Source organism: Garra rufa, chromosome 14 (genome assembly GCF_049309525.1).
Source record: "Garra rufa chromosome 14, GarRuf1.0, whole genome shotgun sequence".
Classification (NCBI taxonomy): Eukaryota; Metazoa; Chordata; class Actinopteri; order Cypriniformes; family Cyprinidae; genus Garra; species Garra rufa.
Window position 1 is genome coordinate 30885240 of NC_133374.1, and position 22500 is coordinate 30907739.

At 33.1% G+C, this 22500-nt stretch overlaps 1 protein-coding gene across 1 annotated transcript in view; it reads right to left on the reverse strand.

The window, feature by feature from the left end:
* Positions 1-22500, reverse strand: part of gbe1b (glucan (1,4-alpha-), branching enzyme 1b) — a 197868-nt gene that overhangs the window by 51401 nt on the left and 123967 nt on the right. Inside the window, exons 11-12 of the mRNA XM_073817366.1 lie at positions 14550-14660; positions 11203-11374 (exon numbers count right to left, since the gene is read on the reverse strand). Of these exons, the coding sequence (XP_073673467.1) occupies positions 11203-11374; positions 14550-14660 (283 nt within the window). The remainder of the gene's footprint in view (positions 1-11202; positions 11375-14549; positions 14661-22500) is intronic.

Here is a 22500-nt window from a genome sequence, read left to right on the forward strand (position 1 = left end):
ACTGGGGCTCCACGGAAGATCTCTCCTCGTGGGGTATCAATGATGCTAAGAATGGTGAAGAATCAGCTGGTCAATGCCGTGAAGAGAGCTGGGACCATCGTTTCCAAGGCTACTATCAGTAATACACTAAGACGTCATGGTTTAAAATCTTGCATCGCGCGGAAGGTTCCCCTGCTTAAGTCAGCCCATGTCTAGGCCCATCTGAAGTTTGCCAGGGACCATCTGGATGATCCAGAGGAGTCATAGGAGAAAGTCCTGTTTTCAGATGAGACCAAAGAAGAACTTTTTGGTCTTAACTCCAATCGCCATGTTTGGAGGAAGAAGAATGATGAGTATCATCCCAATAATACCATACCTACAGTGAAGCATGGGGCTGGAAGCATCATGCTCTGGGGGTATTTTTCTGCACAGGGGACAGGACGACTGCACTGTATTAAGGAGAGGATGAACAGGGCCATGTATTGTGACATATTGGGCAAAAACCTCCTTCCCTCAGTCAGAGCATTAAAGATGGGTCGTGGCTGGGTCTAAGTAGTGACTCCGTAAGAAGTATATCAAGGTTCTGGAGTGGCCTAGCAAATCCAAATCCAATAGAAAATCCAATCGAAAATCTTTTAACAGTTGTGCTTAATGTTGAAAACTGAGTTATGTATTTATTTAAGAATTCTTAAAGGTCCCATATTGTACACATTTCTGGAGGTTTATTTTAGTTGTTGATGTCCTTAAGAATATATATTTGCGGTATAAGTGACAAAATCCATCTCAATATATTTTTACAGCTCCTTTTTTAGGAGCTCTGTCAAAAACAGGGCGATTTTGGCCCATCTAATTAATATTCATGAGCCTCTCTTCTGATTGGCCTGTTGTTTTCTGAGTGACGCACAGCCAGGCCAATCACAGGTAACTACGGTCATGTATCGTTGTAGCCGAACCCAGAGCCATAGAGAGAGCCTAGCCTGCTGATACTCAAAAAGATATTTCAGAATGATCATTAATGTTTTTTCTTTTTCAAACACCGAATGCAGTAAGCTACATAACTGCTGCTTTAGTAAAGCCCCTTTCACAATGCACGTTGATTCTGGAAAATTACGGGAACGAGCGCTGTGTGAACAAAAGCCAGAACCATAAAGGCAGTGTTGTAGTGATGATGCATGTTACCCTGCGACTCTTCACGACAAAAAAAATACGTGCAAAGTGGATTGAATCGACGATCAGGCAGAGCCAGCTCCGCACTATCAGCGCTGAAGCATAGTTTGTCAGGTTAGTTTCAGTTTAGTGAAACGTACGTGTCGCATTACATCTCACATCCAAATGTCACGTCTTTATGGGTTGTCTGTAAAGCACGCACAGATTCCAGAAAACAACTGTGAATGAACCAAATTAAACAATCCCGGAACAAATCATGGGAAACATTATCCGTGTATTTACCTGAATCGCTGTGTGAAAGAGGCTGAAGTTGACATGCCACTGGTCTCTTATATTCACGTTGTTCTGAAGCCTGTGCAATGATGTAGTTTCGACATCTATAGACTGAACAGGGTTTTCTAGATTAGTTTCCGTTGTTGTTGCTTAGCAATGTTATGGACGCGATGTTGTCTGGATTTGACAAAAGGAGGGTGGGACAGTGGTTGGTGTTGGGGTGGTGACTGAGTAGATCGGACGTCACATCGTTACGGAAGTCACAGCGGCTCGTGAAAATGAACAGCTACTTTAAGCAGGCTGTGTGCAGTTTACTGTGGATTGACTGTTTTGAAACTCATATGGTAGTTACATAGCCCCTAGACCTCAGTTATCATGAAAAAAGCCAGGAAATTTCGATTTTGACAATATGGGACCTTTAAAGGTTGTATCAGCGATTTGAGGCTGAAAAATAAAGTGTCAAATTCAGCTGACCTTTCTTCATGATCCGCTCGCTGCCTGCCCCATAAATTAGGGCTGGGCAATATATCGAACGATATTGTGATGCGCGTTTAGTCAATGAAGCCGGTGCTTTGATTAGTAGTAAATCTCCATCACGTGCGTTCCGCTCAGGTTCCGCTGGAGCGGCAATTGATAAACAGAGACGTAAATCTCTGACAAGCTACGCCATATCGAGCTAAATATCGAATGCGATATTAAGCTCGATATGGCGTAGCTTGTCACATGTCACATGTCCTTGTTACAACCATGTCCTGTGGTCTGGCAAGACTAAGACAAACTTGCTTGGCTCAGATGGTGTCCAGCATGTGTGGCGATGCCCTGGTGAGGAGTACCAAGAATGTTGTGTCTCGCCTACCGTCAAGCATGGTGGTGGTAGCATCATGGTCTGTGGCTGCATGAGTGCTGCTGGTACTGGGGAGCTGTAGTTCACTGAGGGAAACATGTATTCCATTATGTACTGTACATTCTGAAGCAGAACATGATGCCTTCCCTCCAGAAACTGGGCCGAACGGCAGTTTTCCAACATGATAACAACCCCAAACACACCACCAGGATGACAACTGCCTTGCTGAGGAAGCTGAAAGTGAAGATGATGGGGTGGCCAAGTATGTCTCCAGACCTGAACCCTATTAAGCACCTGTGGGACATCCCCAAGCATAAGGTGAAGAAGCACCATGTGTCTAACGCCCAGCAGCTACGTGAGGAGTAGTAGAGGATCCCAGCAACAACCTGTGCAGCTCGTCAATTTTGTGCAAATACTGTTTTTCATAAGTTTTTATCAATTGGTTTTGCTAACAATGAATGCATCCATCTTGGCTTTCTGACTCAGGTGTGAGAATAAAAGATAATGGCTCATCAAAATGAATATCAATTTAAACTGAGACTGACAACCCAGCCCTGTTGTATCCACACAGCTGACATACTTGTCATAGCTTAACCACACCATGTGTTTGAAACAAACACTGACATAGTCAAAACGTACCACTGGAGAATCACTAATTATATTGGCCATTCAAAGCAGTTTTATGTCATTTTGGTCGCCAACATTCCAGTACATCACTAATTACTAAGCACTTCATATCCAGGGTAAGTTGTGTTTGTAAGAACATATTCAAGTACAGGAGAAAAAAGTACAGAAGAAAAAGTATTTTCAAAAATTTGAAAATATTCTATTGAACCTTACGTCTTATTGCGAAGAGAAGACAACTTCTTCCTTTTGAAAAGAAAACAGTCTTTCAGGTCTTTCAATGTAAAGCACTAGCCATAGTCGAGAGCTGCCCTTGAAACAAGGTTGTCTGGAAAACGCGAGCAGCCATTAGCATACGCAAACACTGAGCTAGATGAGATGATCCTTTTAAAATGTGATTCAGGATTAATCCCGTTGACCTATAGCTGAATCACATACAAACCCGTTTTCAGAGGCCAATCAGTTTGCTAGTTTATCCTCCCCTTCATCTTACACAAACACAACACACATTTAGAGCCGAAAGCAAGTCTGCTCTTAATGTTAAATAAGCCTATAATGAAAATGCAGTTACTCGGCCCTTTATCATGACAAATATCAAAACAGGCCAACAGTCATTTGTTTAGGAAATGACTTTGGACTTCACGACTACCTCAAGCTCCCAGTCAATTATACTCATTTCCTCTATCTTATGTTCAATTTTTCAGGTTTGAATACTCTTTGCCTTTCTCTTTTATTTATTCTCCTCTGTTTGGGCTCTGACTTAGAGAAACAGAGGTAATATATTAATTATCTGACAAACCTAGATCTATAAATTTTCATTTTACTGAGTCATGTGTTAAGGCGTGTTCACATTAGCAATCTTTTAGTTAAATTGTCTGTTGTCAATAGGGGTGTGCGATAAAGACAAAAATATCTCAATATTTTCTGCTGCACATATAACATATATGAAATAACCCACATATTTAACATACAGTTGATGTCAAAAGTTTACATACACCTTGCAGCATCTGCGAAATAAGAGGGATTATACAAAATGCATGTTATTTTTTATTTAGTACCGACCTGAATAAGATATTTCACATAAAAGGCGTTTACATATAGTCCACAAGAGACAATAATAGTCAAACATATAAAAATTACCCCATTCCATAAACTTGATTCTTAACATTGTGTTGTTAACTGCTGTTTTTCAGAAACATCCTTTAGGTCCCACAAAATCTTTGCATTTTTGTGTATTTGAACATTTTCAACAACGACTGTATGACCTAGAGATCCATCTTTTCACACTGAGGGCAACTGAGAGACTCATATGCAACTATTACAGAAGACTTAAACACTCACTGATGCTTCAGAAGGAGAAATCTGCATTGACCCGGGAGTGAAAACTTTTGAAATTTTGAAGATCAGGGTAAATTTAACTTATTTTATTTTCTTCTGGGAAACATGTAAATATCTTACCGTATGTAGCTTCTGAAGGGCAGTACTAAAAATAAATAAATAAATAAATAATATATATATAATAATAATAATAATAATAATAATAATAATAATAAAATAATAATAATAATAATAATAATAATAATAATAATAATAATATTATTATTATTATTATTATTATATATATATATTTTTGTTTTGTTTTTTTTTTAGGCAAAATTACAAAAATGTACACATACCAATTCTATTCAAAAGCATTCTACACAAAAATGCATTATGTTTCCTTCTGAAGCATCAGTGAGTGTTTGAACCTTCTGTAATAGTTTCATATGAGTCCCTCAGTTGTCCTCAGTGTGAACAGATAGATCATATAGTCATTGTTGGAAAGGGTTCAAACACACAACAATGCTGGAAAACCAAAGAATTTGTAGGACCTGAATAATTTTTCTGAAGAACAGCTGTAGATCATTCAGGTAAAAAACACAGTATTGAGAATCAAGTGTATGTAAACTTTTAAACAATGACTTTTTTTATATATAAAATTCAAGTATTATTTACTCTTGTGGACTATATGTAAACATCTTTTATGTGAAATATCTTATTCAGGTCAATTTAAAATTATAAAAATAACTTGCATTTTGTATAATCCCTTTTATTTTGTTAAAATAAATAACATTTTGCAGAATATGCAAGGTTATGTAAAGTTTTGACCTCAACTGTACATGAACCACCCATTGCAGATCTATACAGGTGGAGCTGGGGAAGGTGGAGGGTTTCTGAAGCCCGCTGCAGCTGCTACAGCAAGCATGTTGATGTGAAAAGAACCAATCAGCTGTGCCATGTGAATAACAATGCGATTATATCAGATTGAGTTAGACCTTTTGGCCTGAGCCATCTAGAGTTTCTAGTAATTTCATTATAGTATATCAAGTTGAACTTCCGAGTGCTTTTTGACCCACTTAAGTATAACTTCATTACATCTTTATAAGTGATTTTATAGTTACTTTTCAGTATGGATGTAATGACAAGCATCTATGGTAAAATAAAATGCACTCTAATGTCAACTCTATTGTATGCAATGTATTTAAAATTTTCATTACACATTTGTAATGAATAAGTTGCAATTTAGCAAGGCTCAAGTGGCCTTTTGACTATTTTGAATACTATTATCTGCAAGTACGTTTATAAAAAAAAAAAAAAAAAAAAAAAAAAGATTTGAAGCACACTACAAGTGCACATTCAATAACAATAAGCCCACTTCTTTTTCACAAGGGTTCATTCCATCATTTTTTGTCCAAATAGTACATTTGGGGACATTGTTTTATCCTAATGTTAATTTAGCCAAATTCCACAGCAGTTGTGACTGATCAAAAGCGCTGTTTGAATACAGTCAGTCGTCTCTCTGTGCCTCTGAAGGTGATTCAGAAGTTTTTCTCCATCTCTGAAAGTCAAGCGTACATTCATCTCACTCTCCACCCGCTGATTTAATGATGAAACCACTGAGCCGTTTCATTGCCGCCTCGCGAGTGTGTTATAATGTCGAGTCTCTGCCTCACAGCGCTCATCTTCTTTCTGCATTGCAAACATGGCCGTCATCTCTTTGTGGCCTTTTAGCTTGCGAGCATCTTTTGCCACTAGAGAATAAATAGATGGGCTTCGTCGAGTTGAGGGTAGCTCAAATTGATTTGCTTGCTCAAACAATTTGTTCTTGCTTTGCACTGGCTAAATGACTTCACAGCCATTGATCCATTGACATGACACGTCAGCCTGTATTTACCATTTTTTTGTCTTCTCGCTTTGGCTTGTTGGTTACCTTTGTTTTATGAAGAGCATTAAAAACACTTTAAGGGAGATTTAAGTTTTTTACATTTAAAAAATAATGAACAAGCAGTAAGTGAGACAAAACCCCAAAATTTCCATTTGACGATTAATTTGGACCTATTAATTATCTTTTAATTCTTTTGTGAGACATTTTTATGTCATTTCTTTCAGGAATAAGCATGTTAGAAACGGATAATGCATAGTATTTAATCCCAGTTGTACTAAAAGTTTAATTGGGAGGAATAATTCAAGTCCAGATAAATCTTAATGATCGTTTTGTCCTCTTTAGAGGGCATTCGCTTTTACATGTCACTGTTTTAAATCGAGGACTTCACTGTAAAAAATAAAATAGCTAATAAAATAGGTGTCTTCTTTGGCATAACAAATAATGAAAAATATGAAAATTAATTAATAAAAAAAATTAATTAAATGTGACATGTTTTAGACATGTCTTTGGCATTACAAATAATACAAATATAAAACTGTAAGTAAAAATAAATAAAATAAAATATTTCTGTCGTGTTTTTGACAACTTTTTGTCATAAAAGTAAAAACAAAAACAAAAAAACACGTAATTAAATGTTAAAAATACAATAACAATGTATAAAAAAGGTTGTAAAGTTTTGAAACGTCTTTGGCATAACAAATGTAATAAAAAATATAATAAAACATAATAATAAATAAACATAAAATAAACAAACACCCAAATTAATTCATTTAAATCAAATCAAATAATTTTTGTTTTTGACATCTCTTTGACCAAAAAAATAATAAAAATACAACAAACAAATAAATAAATGAAAAAAAAAAATCATGTTTTGACATGTCTTTGGCAAAATAAATAATAATTATAAAAATAAAATACAATGTAAAAAAATAAACAAACAAAATATTTTTGTAATGTTTAAAAATAAATAAACAAATACAACACATAATAAAATAAACATAAAACAAACAAACAAGCAAATTAATTAATTTAAATTAAAATATTTTTTTTATGTTTTTGGCCTCCCTGACAAAAAAATAAAAATAAAAATACATAAATAAATGCAAAGCATTAAATAAAATTAAATTAAATGTTTTGCCGTCTTTGGCATAACAAATATTAAAACATTATAAAAATTAAATATAATATAAACATTAAATAAAATAATCATACAAAGTAATAATAAAAAAAACTTGTCATGTTTTTGACATCTTTTTGAACATAAAAATAATACAAATAAAACATACAAACGCATAAATACTTGTAAAAACATTACAACCTTATAACCAACATTATATATATATAAACGTTGTAATGTTTTGACGACTTTGGCATAGCAAATTTATAATAAAAAAAATTTACAACAAAACAAAAATTATAATAAATCAACCAAACAAATAAATAATTAATTAATTATATTGTTATATATATATATATAAAATAAAAATAAAATAAAAAAGGTAATGACATGTTTTGACATGTCATTGGCATAACAAATAATAATTATAAAAAATAAATATATTAATATTAACAAAACAAAACAAAAATTATAATAAATCAACCAAACAAATAAATAATTAATTATATTGTTATATATATAAAATAAAAATAAAATAAAAAAAGATAATGACATGTTTTGACATGTCATTGGCATAACAAATAATAATTATAAAAAAATAAATATATTAATATTAACAAATAAATAAAACAAACAAACAAATAAACAAATTTATTTATTTATTTAAAAAAAATACAATTTCTAATTTTTCAATGTCATGTTTTTGACATCTCTGGCATAAAAAAATAGTACAATATATATATATATTTCTAATATATCTATTAGAAAATAGGCAGCCAATTTTAAAATGAATGAATGAATGAATGAATGAATGAATAATTAAATTGCATTAAAAATACATTTGTCATGTTTTTGACAAAACACAACAAACAAACAAACATGCATACAATAAATAAATAAATAAATAAATAAAACTACAATTTTGTCATGTTTTGGACATTTCTCGGTATGACAGCTGCATGTTACATCTGAGGATCCTTTAGAGATCTAAACCCAGTATGTTTTCTTGTGAGCAAACATACCTGCTGTCTCTTTACATTTCACATCCTTCTAGGCTTTCAGCGGCTTAACCGACTAAGAAAAAAATATATTCAGCTGGGGCACAACACCATTAGGAGAGTAATTTCAGTCAGCAGACAAAAGCTTTTTCCAGATATAGTACAAGTGAAGAGTAGAAAGTGTCTACATCAGGCAGTCCACATCTGTAGCTGTCATTACTGTTAGTGGTATTGGCAGAACAAGAACAGCAGTAAACAATAACAGCACTCCTGTGTGCATCATGGACGAGTCTGCCCATATGCTCACAAACACAAGCTAATCTGTGGGGTTTGGGTCGTCTGTGTGATATGAATATAGCCTTGGCTTGGAAAACACTGTCTCTGTTAAAGTGAACCGGTGAGTTCATTTATGTAATGTGGCAATACAGCGTCAGCACCTGGTCAGCAGGTGGGGCTAGTACACTGCTTGGGCTGACGGTCAACCACTTTCAGTAATAATGACCACTTCATAAATATTACAAATAGCTGTAATGATCAACTGATGATGTGTCGAGCCAAAATGGAGATATTAATGGAACACAATAGTGAATGAATTTTAAAAAGATGGAATTAAATACCAGAATGGAGTCAGACTTGAATGCGAGCTTGTTAAAACAATACCTAAAAAGGTGAATTAGAATTAATGGTTAAAATTACCTGATAGCCCATTCAGCCTAAGCAACATCAATGCATAATGTAATGTGTATATAGTGCAATGTACCATGTAAGCACAATGTAGGATGTTCAGAATTAAAGGCACGTGTGACAAAAACAAACAAACAATGGTCACACTTCATTTTAAGGTCCAGTTCTCACTATTATCTAATTATTAACTATATTAATAAACTCCTAAATCCTATTAATTATTAGGTAGTAAGTGGTTAGATGTAGGTATTTGGCAGAATTAAGGATGTAGAATATGGTCATGCAGAACATGTGCTTCATAAGTACTAATAAAGTACTAATCTATAGTACATCCCTCACATTTCAGCAACCATTTTAGTATATCTTCTCAAGTATATCTTCTTACTACAGAAATGAAACTTGGATATGTTTTAGAGTAGTCAATGTGCAGCTTGTATAGCAGTATAGATGTACTGTCCTTGAAAATAACTCAACATACAGCCAATTATTGTCAAAACAGTTGACCACTGGATGTTCAACATGGCATCTCATGGCAAAGAACTCTCTGAGGATTTGAGAATTAGAATGGTTGCTCTCCACAAAGATGGCCAAGGCTATTAGAGGTTCAGTAACCCCCTGAAACCGAGTTATACTACAGTGGTCAGGGTCATACAGAGGATTTCCATACAGAGATGGATTCCATTCGGAACAGGCCTTGCAAGGGTCGATCAACGAAGTTGAGCACTCATTCTGTACTTCAGGTGCAGAACCTGGCTTCAATAAACAGATGCATGAGTGCTGCCAGCATTGCTATAAAGGTTGCAGAAGTAGAAGGTGAGCTTGTCAGTGCTCAGACCATACACCGCACACTGCAACAAGTCGGTTTGCATATACTGTAAAAAATTTTCACCAGTTTCAACTTTAAAACTTAAGTTTAGCAGCTGCCTTAAGTTTTTAAGTTAAATCAACTTAAAACTACAAGTTATTTTAACTTATTACAATAAAAAATGTGTTGATATAACTTGTGAGTTTAAATTACTTAAGTTGATTCAACTTAAAATCTTAAGGCAGCTGCTAAACTTAAGTTTTTAAGTTGAAACTGGTGAAAACTGTTTTACAGTGTAGGCGTCAACCCAGAAGGAAGCCTCATCTGAAGCTGGTTCACAAGAAAGGCTGCAAACAGTTTGCTGAAGACAACCTGAGCAAGAGCATGCATCACTGGAACCATGTCCTGTGGTCTAATGAGACTATAAGATCAACTGCCCTGGTGAGGAGTACTAAGAAAATTTACAGTTCATTAAGGGAAAAACTAATATCCATTATGTACTGTAGATTCTGAAGCAGAACATGATGCCTTTCCTCCAGAAACTAGGCCGAACAGCAGTTTTGCAACGTGATAACAACCTCAAACACACCACCAAGATAACAACTGCCTTGCTGAGGAAGCTGAAGGTGATTGAGTGGACCTAAGCCCTATTTAGCACCTGTGGGGCATCCTTAAGCATGAGGTGGAGAAGCCCCATGTGTTTAACGTCCAGCAATTCCATGCCCAGGATGATTAGGGCAGTGCTAGGTAACAATGGTGCTAACATAATATATTGACACTTTGGACAAGTTTACTTACTCACTTTTGTTGTCAGCTATTTTGACAATAATGGCTATGTGTTAAGTTTTTTTTTTTTTTTTTTTTTCAGAGGACAGTAAATCTATTCTGCTATACAAGCTGCACATTGACCTAAAATATACCAAAGTTTCATTTCTATAGTATTGTCCCTTGAGAACATATACTAAAATGGTTGCTGAAATGTGAGAGATGTACTCACTTTTGTGACATACTGGATATTTTTTTTTTTACATTTGTACATACAGTTGTTTTGGTGCAAAACAAACAAACAAAAAGCGACAACAACAAAACAAAGCTAAAGTATGTTTTCGTAATTACAGCTGTTTTGGTGAAAAACAAAACAACGAAACAAAAAGTTAAAAAGTATATTTTCTAAATAACAGTTCTGGTGAAAAACAAAACAAAACCAGAAAATTATATATATATAATAATAAGTATATTTGCAAAAGTATATTTTCTAAATTATAAATAAACTGTTTTGGTGAAATACAAAACAAAGAGCAAAAGTACATTTTCTAAATTACAGCTGTTTTTTTTTTTTTGCAAACAACCTTGACTATTATTATCAAATGACATTTTTGGTTTGTTTTCTTCTCACTAGTTTTTTTTTTTTTTTTGTCAGTACATTGTTGCAGAGATAATCCACCAACCTTCTGCACGTTCAAATGTGGCTTACTTTAAAAAAAAAAAAAGAATACAAAAACTCACCCATGAAGTTCAGGTATCCCTCTCCTCCCAGGCCGTGGGTAAGCAGTCGGATCATCTTGTGGAGCTGGATGCCCCGATCAATAACGGAGTTCATGGGAATCAAAGTGCTCATGCTGGTGTACATCTCCTTGTCCATCAGCCAGAAGGCCAGAGTTTTGTCTCCCACCAGGGCCTGACAGAACAAGCAGATCAACAATACCACTGCATTAGGTGAAATGTTTACTGGTTGATAAATAGCTTTTGATTGGTTGCACTTGTTCTCAGTTTTTTCCCCAATAACAACTACCATTTGTCCAGTACCACACAAAAACATCACGGGACAATAAAAACAAGACCGAATGCAGGCCTGATTTTAATAAAGCAAAACTGCAAGTTACCACTGAAGGTGTAATTGTAGGGTGAATTGATTTGCTTCAACAAAAAAAAAAAAAAAAATCAGTAAAATAGCATGGTAAACAGCATCCATTAATAATGTGTTCTTTTTGTCATTTGTATCAATCATTATTGTGAAAAACAGGACAGAAATTAAGCAGTAAAGCGAGGTTTGAATAAAAAAAAAATGTTTTTATCAGCTTTTATTTACATTAGAACCAAAATTATTCATACCCTCCTCAACAATCAATAGAAAAGCCTTTATTGGCTATTACAGCAATCAAACACTTCCTACAATTGCTGACCAGCTTTTTGCATGTCTCCACTGGTATTTTTGCCCATTCTTTCAGTTTGGAGGGGTTCCTTGCCATTATCCTGATCTTTAGCTCCCTCCACAGATTCTCAATTTGATTTAAGTCAGGACTCTGGTTGGGCCACTGCAAAATGTTTTTTTTTTTTTGTCTGCTAACCATTTCTTCACCACTTTTGCTGTGTGTTTTGGGTCGTTGTCGTGCTGAAATGTTCACTAGTGCCCGAGGCCAAGCTTCTCTGCAGACTGCCTGATGTTGTTGTTGAGAATTTTGATGTATTGCTCCTTTTTCATGGTGTCGTTTACTGTGATTAGGTTCCCTGGTCCACCGGCTGAAAAAAAAAAAAAAAAAAAAACACACCCCAAAACATTAGGTTCCCACCACCATGTTTGACAGTGGGGATGGTGTTCTTAGGGTTGAAGGCTTCTCCTTTTTTATGCCAAATGAAGGCTACATCACTGTGGCCAAACAATTCAACGTTTTGTTTCATCTGACCATAAAACAGAAGACCAGAAGTCGTCTTCTTTGTCCAGATGAGCATTTGCAAAGGCCAAGCCGGCTTTTGTGTGCCTTATCTGCAGTGATGGGAATAACGGCGCTATAAATAAACGGCGTTACTAACGGCGATACTTTTTTCAGTAACGAGTAATCAAACAAATTATTTTTCCCCCGTTACAACGCCGTTACCGTTACTGACAATAAAATGCGCGTTACTATAACTGAGAACACTGAAGCGGTTTTCATGCGAGCAGCGTCTCTCTCAGCCATCGGACCTCTCTTTCTCTGCGGGTTGTGTGTGTTTGTGTGTGTGTGTGTGTGTGTGTGTGTTCGGGGCGGGACACATAACCAGTGATGATGATTGGTGTGTCTGTAAACGTGGTGTAACTGAGAACGCGATGATTGGCTTATATTGAGTAAATTTCCACTGTTTGCCAATCAGAGGCAGAGTAGTGCGGGAGTTCACACTCAAGCGCACGACCAGGCGGATACACCAACATCCACAACATCACAACGATGGCAAGTCCAACAAGTTCAAAGGTAGCTTTTGCAAACTGGAAGTATAAGCACTACATTTCCCTCGCTGAGGTGAAAGGCAAAAATATTTATGTAACGTGCAACTTATGCCCAGGAAAAGAGTCTCTCTTCGTCGGTGACAAGTAATCTTATCCACTGAAGCATCTCACATCGTCACATGCCGCCACAAAATTAGTGGCTGAGAACGCAGGTGAAAACGATATTTAAAGTTCTAAACCATCTATTGTGCTTTATTGTTTCAGTATAATAATGATAATATTTATAATAATATGTTGAATTTGATAGTTGTCTCTCACTTTGTTCCCACAACAACATTAAAATAGTGTAGATTAGTGTACAATGTTTTATATTTATTTTACAGTTATATTAAATTAGATTTTTTTTAAAGTAATGTTACTTTTATAATGATGTAACTCAGTTACTAACTCAGTTACTATTTGTGAGAAGTAACTAGTAACTATAACTAATTACTTTTTTAAAGGTACGTGCCCAACACTGCTTATCTGGAGAAGTGGTGTCCTCCTTGGTCTGCGTCCATGGAACCCAGTGGTGTGCAGTGTCCGCTGGACTGTCTGCCTTGAGATGTTGCCACCAGCAGAGCCCAGATTAATCAGCATGGCCTTGGTGGTGATCCTTGGATTCTTTTTTTTTACCTCTCTCACTATCCTCCTGGCCAGCACAAGTGTCACTTTTGGCTTCCGGCCACGTCCTCTAAGATTTTTCACAGTGCGGAACGTCTTGTATTTTTTAATAATACTTTGCACTGTAGCCACTGGAACTTCAAAACATTTAGATATGGTCTTATAGCCCTTTCCTGACTTGTGAGCAGCCACAATGCGCAGCCGCAGGTTCTCAGTGAGCTCCTTTGTTTTAGCCATGACTGTCCACAAACCAACAGCAGAGAGCTTCTGTTTTTCACCTGTTAAGGTTGATTAAAAAAGCTGTTCCCAATGAATCAGGGTAATTAGGGTGGTTTAGAACAGCTTGGACTATTTGGAATGGTATAGAACTTTGGATTTTCCCATAGACTATGGATAATTTTGGACATGCCACTTTTTGTTCAAATGTAAATAAAAGCTGAGAAATATTTTTTTTTCCACAATGATGCCTCTTTTAAATTAAATTAAATTAAAATTGAACCTCCATCACCTACATGAGCGCCTACGTAGAGTTTAATATGTTGCAACCGCAAAGCCAAGGACCTGGCGTTCATTAATATTTTAAAACATTCTATGTGGTTTTCTGATGGAAACTTTATAGCAATGCTAAACAGCTGGTCTATTGATGAAGTGTCAAAGTAAAGTTTTACTAGTTTTCACACGTTTCAACTCAGACTCACTCAAGTGTCTCATATTGAGTAGCACAAATCATTATTACCAGACCTTGGAAACACTACACAGAGGAAAAACAAAGAGAAGAAAGGAAGACAGGGAAAAAACCCCAACAACAATCGGCTCTAGCCCTGGCGTTAGAATGTGTACAAACAGGATGGATGTGTTAATTTCTCATTTCGCCCTCGTCCCTAGAGGACTACAACCTGATGTGACACCAATTTCCATTCCCAATGACACATTGATTACTTTTCCTTTACTCCAGACTGGAGGAATGAAGGTTTCCGGGCGGCAGTACCTGGTCGTGGCTTTCGGCGTAAGCAATGCATTTCTCGCCGTATCGCCTGTTGGTCATTGTGTGCACAATGTTTCCCATGTTCCAATCTTCGTCCTTGAACTCCTTAATGATCTGAGAAAGGAAGAGAAGGAATTACATTAATAAAAGCGAGTAGGAGAAACAATTCTCTCAGTACTTCATGAACAAGTCTTGCATTCGTTCTTGTTCTCTTGTCATTTACTCGCTATTTTGATTTAATCATCCACTGGTGTCTGTCTGGTTTGTTGGTCTAGCCAAAAGCCAGTTTTTATTTTCTTTCTACAAGCTTGGGCGCCATTTCTACAGTGTATGAATCCATCATACTGCGGTAATGCACTCTACTGTGAGATTATGAAAAAGATTATAACCATAATGTTATCTCTTGTTTATTTTATTTTAGTACTATTGATTTTTCCCCATCTCAATTTTTGAGGATGCACTGCCTTCCTTGCCATTTCAGAGAAAATGTCCTTAAGTAAATAGAAGTAGCAACACTGCTTATTATCTCTTTAACTACACTTTTCTGTTGTCTGACAGCAGTTCAGATGGCAAAATTATATACATATTACACATTTACTTTAGAATTTCTTGAATATTTTTACATTGTTCAATATTCGTATTTTTAATAATACTCTAAATAATTCTAAATAATTAAAATAAATAATAAATATTCATAATTCCTGAATATATTTCAAGTATACCAATTATTAACATATTATTACATATTAGACATTTTAATAAATGCATATCCTGAATATTATTTACAAATTTCAATATACAAATTCTTAATGAATGAATAAATAATTTAAACATTTAATGATAATTCGCAAAACATAAATTCGCAAAACGTATACATATTTCTAAACTTATTTCTTCAATATTATTCACATATTTCATCTACAAATTTGTGTATTTCATCTACAAATGTTTAATAAAGTATTAACTGAAATAAATGATACTTTTGCAAAAAATATAAATATTAAAAAGTTTTAATTTTCATCTAAATGCATTTCTTGAATATTATTTAAATATTCCAAAATACTAATTCTTTAAGTTCTTAAACAAATGATAAAAAATATTACACTTTTTCCTAAAACGCTTTCCTTGAATATTATTTGCACATCTCAAAATATTAATTCTTTATAAAGTATTAAATCATGTAAACAAATTATAGTTTTACAAAATATATAAATATTGCACGTTCTTAAAATACATTTTTTGAATATCATTTACATTTTCCAAAATATCAATCCTTTATAAAACCATTAAACCATTTAAACAAATTATAAATCTGCAAAATATATTACACGTTTTCCTCGAATGGATTTCTTAAATATCATTTACACATTCCAATATATCAATTATTAATAAAGCATTAAATCATGTAAACAAATTATAAATTTGCTAAACATAAATATGCAACATTTTCTTAAATTGCATTTCTTGAACATTATTTATTCTTACATCTTCCAATATATCAATTCTTTATAAAGTATAAAATAATTTAAACAAATTGTACATTTTCAAAATATATAAACATTAAACATTTTCCTAAATTAATTTCTTGAATGTTATTTATACAGTTCAATGCACTAATTTTAACAAAGTTCCAAATAATTAAAATAAATACTAACCGCAAAAAATATAAATGTTTATTCTTTTTACCAACATTTCCTGAATATTTTTTACATATTTCAGTATGCTAATTTTTAAAGTATTAATTCATTATAAAATGTAAAAACACTATTAATATTAGACATTTGCAGGTATTATATTATCATATGTATTCAATGTAAAAATAGTTTTCATTTATATACCACATGGTTTAATGGCCGTTTAATTTATTACCATTAACACTTAAGGCAAAAACAGTTTGATAACTAAAATAGGTTAAATTGTTGGTCATTTTAAGGCTGTTTTTTGGATCAGTGCATGCAAATATCATACTAAGTGACTATAACGCTTGCTTTAAGAACAATAGTTCATCTAAATTAGATGCAGCACTGGTTACAAATCCAGCTAGTACTTATTACTAGTACTTATTAAGTACCTACTATGTCCTGAACCCCAAAGAATCCTATGGACTATGTTTACGTATGGAATGTCATGAGGGTGAATAATATAATGAGAACATTATAATATAATTACAGTCCATCCCAATAAACCTGTCACCATGTGCTAATAACATTCAGTCAACACTGCTGCAGCACACACACCATCTATCCAGCGTACACCATCACATACTGTAGCGAGGTAACAGGAAAGCTGTATGCTAATGCATAAAATGCTGTGAGGAAGTCATTATTCTGACATCTGTGTCACGTCTCTGGCACAGTACGACTGGAAAGAGTCAAGCGTCCTTAGTTAAGAGTCAACATCCTCCGCTCCTAAACCTGAGACTTTTCTCACCACAATTCATCATCCAACTCTCACTCAAATGTCTTCCAGCTCTACTTTTCACCCTTAGCCCTGTGACGGTACGCACATCTCATCCTCTTTCAGTGAGAAGATTTCACTGGAACAGAACAGAGACGTTCAGCTTGTGGGAAGACAGAAAAACTCTGGGACAGTGTGTCCAACACAAATCTGAAAACCTGTCATGAATGCAGCTCTGTTTATTTCACCAAAACAGGATGTGATTCAAACTTCTGCAAATGTCTACCCTTATAAACAAGAAGTAGTGTACTTAATTGTACTGGATGTGCACTTGTAGTGTAGTTTATATCTTTAGAAAGTATATTTTTATAAGACTATATCATTCACTGAAGAATGCAAGTTTGCTTTTCTAAGATGTAGTTGAGGTTGTTTCTTTATCACAACAGTTTTTGAGAAATTTAACTTCATAGCACTTGCTCACCAATGGATTCTCTGCAGTGAATGGGTGCCGTCAGAATGAGAGCCTAAACAGCTGATAAAAACATAATAATCCACAAGTAATCCACACCACTCCAGTCCATCAATTAACATATCTTGTGAAGTGAAAAGCTGCATGTTTGTAAGAAACAGAGTCCTCTATCCATAATATTGCTTTCTCCAGTGAAAAAGTCGTCTTGCCTACACTCTTAAAAATAAAGGTGCTTCACGATGCCATAGAAGAACCTTTTGTGTCTAAATGGTTCTATAAAGCACCTTAAACATCTGAAGAACCTTTCTGTTTCACAAAAGGTTCTTTGTGGCGAAAGAAGGTTCTTCAGATTATAAAAAGGTAAGAAAGATATTGGCTCTTTCAAGAAATCTTGACTAAATGGTTCTTTGTGGAACCAAAAATGGTTCTTCTATGGCATCGCTTGAAGAACCTTTTAAAGCACCTTTATTTTTAAGAGTGTAAATCAGCAAAGAAATGTGCACAGATCAAGCACCGTTTACAAGTGAAAACAGTCTGAAATGGTTCTAAACAGATATGCTGCTGGATTTTGATAGACGTTTTTACTTGAGGAAATGTTATTGTGGCCATGTATTTTGCTTAAAGTTACATTAATGACGGATTTATTCTAACAAACACACATATTTTCACTTCACAAGACGTTAAAGGACTAGTTCACTTTCAGAACAAACAATTACAGATAATTTACTCACCCCCTTATCATCCAAGATGTTCAGTCGTAAAGAAACTGTTAAAGAAAATGTTTGAGGAAAACATTTCAGGATTTTTTTCTATATAATGGACTTCTATGGTGCCCCGAGTTTGAACTTTCAAAATGCAGTTTATGGGACAAAACGCCATAAAAAATCCCAAATGCGACTGTAATGATCCCAGCTGAGGAAGAAGGGTCTTACAGTATCTTGCGAAACGATTGGTTATTTATTTATTTTTATTACAATTAATATACTTTTTAACCTCAAACGCTAGTCTTGTCTTGCTCTGCCTGAACTAAACATGCAAAGAAGACCAAACACCCTTTAAAAAAGGTAAAACAGTGATGTAGGTTGATTTTGAAGTTGAGGGAGAAAATGTGATGGGAGTTTTTCGACATACCCTAACTGTCTTGAACTGGGAAAAAAAAACAGAGTTCAGGCAGAGCAAGACAAGACGAGCGTTTGAGGTTAAAAAGTATATAAATTGTAATTTACAAAAAAAAAAAAAAATAGAATAACCTTCATATAAAAAGTTTCGCTAGGTAAGACCCTTCTTCCTTGGCTGGGATCGTTCTGAGCCCTTTGAAACTGCATTCAAAACTGCATTTTGGAAGTTCAAACTCGGGGGCACCATAGAAGTCCACTATATGGACAGAAAACCTGAAATGTTCTCCTCAAAAAAACAATTTCTTTATGACTGAAGAAAGAAAGACATGAACATCTTAGATGACAAGGGGGTGAGTAAATTATTATTCACATCTGGCATCATTTAGAGCCATTTGAAGCTGCATTTAAGCTGCATTTTGGAAGTTCAAACTCGGGGGCACCATAGAAGTCCACTATATGGAGAGAAATCATGAAATGCTTTCCTCGGAAAACATAATTTCTTTATGACTGAAGAAAGAAAGACATGAACATCTTGGATGACAAAGGGGGTGAGTAAATTATCCGTACATTTTTGTTCTGGAAGTGAACTACTCCTTTAAAATGCTTTAGTGAGTAAGAAAATAACCAATCGTTGTTATTATTTTCTAATATTCGACACACTGCATTATTTTCTTATAATTCAATAGCTTGTCATCAATTACTCTTTCCATATATTATTTCTGTAAGTGCTCTTTTTTAAATATGCTGAAGTGTACTTCTTTCTCAACAAGAGGAACAATGCCAACCGATACAATTTCAAGATAAAAAGCGGCGCCTGACAGAGATAACGTCTTTACAGTAAAAACACACTGTTGTCTGTAGTTTTACTGACAAAAACATCTCAAGTTCTACACATCAGCAACTTTCCAGCGGCAAACAAGGAGGGAGGAAAGACTTTTTGTATTCCTCACATCACTCATGGCGATCTGTTCGTGTTGTGCGTTTTTACCACATATACACACACGCACACGCACATACACACACCCCAAGGGCCCCCTGTGCAGCAGACTGACTGACAGCAGCGAGGGAAGCCCATGAGAGTGACAGGCAGCCATGTGCTGGCTGAGATTGCGCCTGACAGGTGACTGACACGCAGGAAAACCTTTATATTAGCCCACAGCCAAACAATCAATGGAGAGACAAAAAAAAGGCAGGGGTGTTGTAACCGTCACTACCGCTGCAATGAAGAGTCTGCTGAAATGAGAACTGAAAGCCATCGCTCTTCATCTTCAGCCATCTCTTCATTTATCGCTCAGGGTTTGTTCTGAGGGGAAATGTCGGGTAGGGAAACCTTTGTAACGCAGGATGTGACACCTTCAAAACATCTTATGTTTAAACAAACCTGTTGCAGGCTGGTGTATAACTGTGTTTATGTCGATTACAGGTTACAGAACAAGAATAATGGCCACACTGAAGCACACAATAGGACAAACAAACAATGTATAAGACACAAAATAAGAATTTAACTTAAATGTAGTATGACTGACATAAATACATAGATCAAAATGATTAATTAGGATAAATCACATATCACTTGTTTATTATTATGTATTTTTAAAGTGATGAATTTGTATATACTTGTATATTACATGTCAATATCTTCTGGGAAAATGAAGATAATACAAAGCTATTACATGAGGGTAGACTAGTAAAGCACTGAATAGACAGAACATATCTTTAGAAGTCAATATATTGTTTGTTGCATTCCCATATGACTGAACATTAGCATGTAATAATAATAATAATAATAAACTAGTATTATTATTAATATTAACTAAATGTTTTATATTTTAGTCAGTTAGTTTAATCAATGTTTAAGTTCAAATAGCTACGTTTTACATTTTAAATAAAGTAAACAAAACTACATATAATAATAATAATAATAATAATAATAATAATAATAATAATAACAGCAGCAATAACTATTATTATAAACCAAAGTTTAAAAAACTATTATTATTATTATTATTATTATTATTATTATGTATTTATTTATTTATTTTTTACTTTATGAAATATAAAACATAATAATAATAATAATAATAATAATAATAATAATAATAATAATAAACTAGTATTATTATTAATATTAACTAAATGTTTATATTTTAGTCAGTTAGTTTAATCAATGTTTAAGTTCAAATAGCTACGTTTTACATTTTAAATAAAGTAAACAAAACTACATATAATAATAATAATAATAATAATAATAATAATAATAATAATAATAATAATAATAATAATAATAACAGCAGCAATAACTATTATTATAAACCAAAGTTTAAAAAACTATTATTATTATTATTATTATTATTATTATTATTATTATTATTATGTATTTATTTATTTATTTTTTACTTTATGAAATATAAAACATAATAATAATAATAATAATAATAATAATAATAATAATAATAATAATAATAATAATAATAATAACTACTATTATTATTATTTAATAAATGTTTTATCTTTTAGGTGGATTAACCAAAGTTTACGTTTAATTTAACATTAACATTTACATTTTAAATAAAGCAAAAATATAAATATTTATTATATTATTTTATTTTATTATATTTATTATATTATATATTATTTTATTAAATTATTATTATTATTATTATTATTATTATTATTATTATTATTATTATTATTATACGTTTTATATTTCATAAAGTAAAATAAATAAATAATAATAATAATAATAATAATAATAATAATAATAATAATAATAATAATAATAATAATAATAATAATAGTTTTTCCCCTCTTCCAGTTATTATTATTATTATTATTATTATTATTATTATTATTATTATTATTATTATATTTTTATCTTCCAGACAGTTATTTAAACCAAAGTTTAGGTAAAAATAAATAAAACAAAATAAAATAAAATAAAATATTTAAAGTAAACAAATACATAAATAAAAATTTCAGTATAATAATAATAATAATAATAATAATAATAATAATAATAATAATAATAATAATAATAATAATAATAATAAATAAAATAATATTATTATTAAATATATGTTTTATCTTCCAGTCAGTTATTTAAACCAATGTTTAAGTAAAAAAAGTAATAAATAAATTGCAATTAATTAATTAAGTAAAAATAATAATACATTTCAAATATTTAAAGTAAAAAAATAAATAAAAAATAAAATAAATAATAATAATAATAAAAATAATTTAACTTTTATTTAAGACATTGCCATGTTTCAATTGTACCATTTGTTACAAATCTTTTTTTTTTTTGTTATTTATTTTTGTTTAAGTGTTTGTTATCTGCTTCAAAGCTGCTATCACAAATCTACATATTGTTTACAATATGTACTGCTATCACAAATCTATCATATATGTTTTATTCACCGAGAACAAGATTTTTTTTTACAGTGCACATTAAACTTGCGAATAAGATTAAAAAAAAAAAAAAAACAACAACAAGTATACCTGATCGCTTCATCCTAGTATATTCTTAATTTGGGTCACACACAAAAGATGTGAGTGTATAAGCCTTATTTAATTACACCCTTAGCACAGAACTAATAAATTTACAGTACTTTTTACCACCAGCAGCAGTAAAACTCTTCCAGAATGTGATATTCCAGTAATGCACCTTTAACTCGGCACAGACTGAAATCTTTGGCCATTTATCACATCCTACAATTTTCAGTGCCATGAAAGTTGTATTTCAACACAATCTAAGGGTGTTTTGGTAAGGTGAGGGTCGACTTGTGATGGGTATTTTAAGTTTGAATGATTCAGATTGAAGTAATATACCTTATTATGAATGTTCTGAGTTATGAATGAGTCAGGAGGCATGATTTATCATGTTATTTTTTGGTATTTCAATGCTTTGAATGTAATTAATAGACAGTCCTAAAAATACAGTCTGCTTTAGACTCTTAAGTCAATGGAGTGC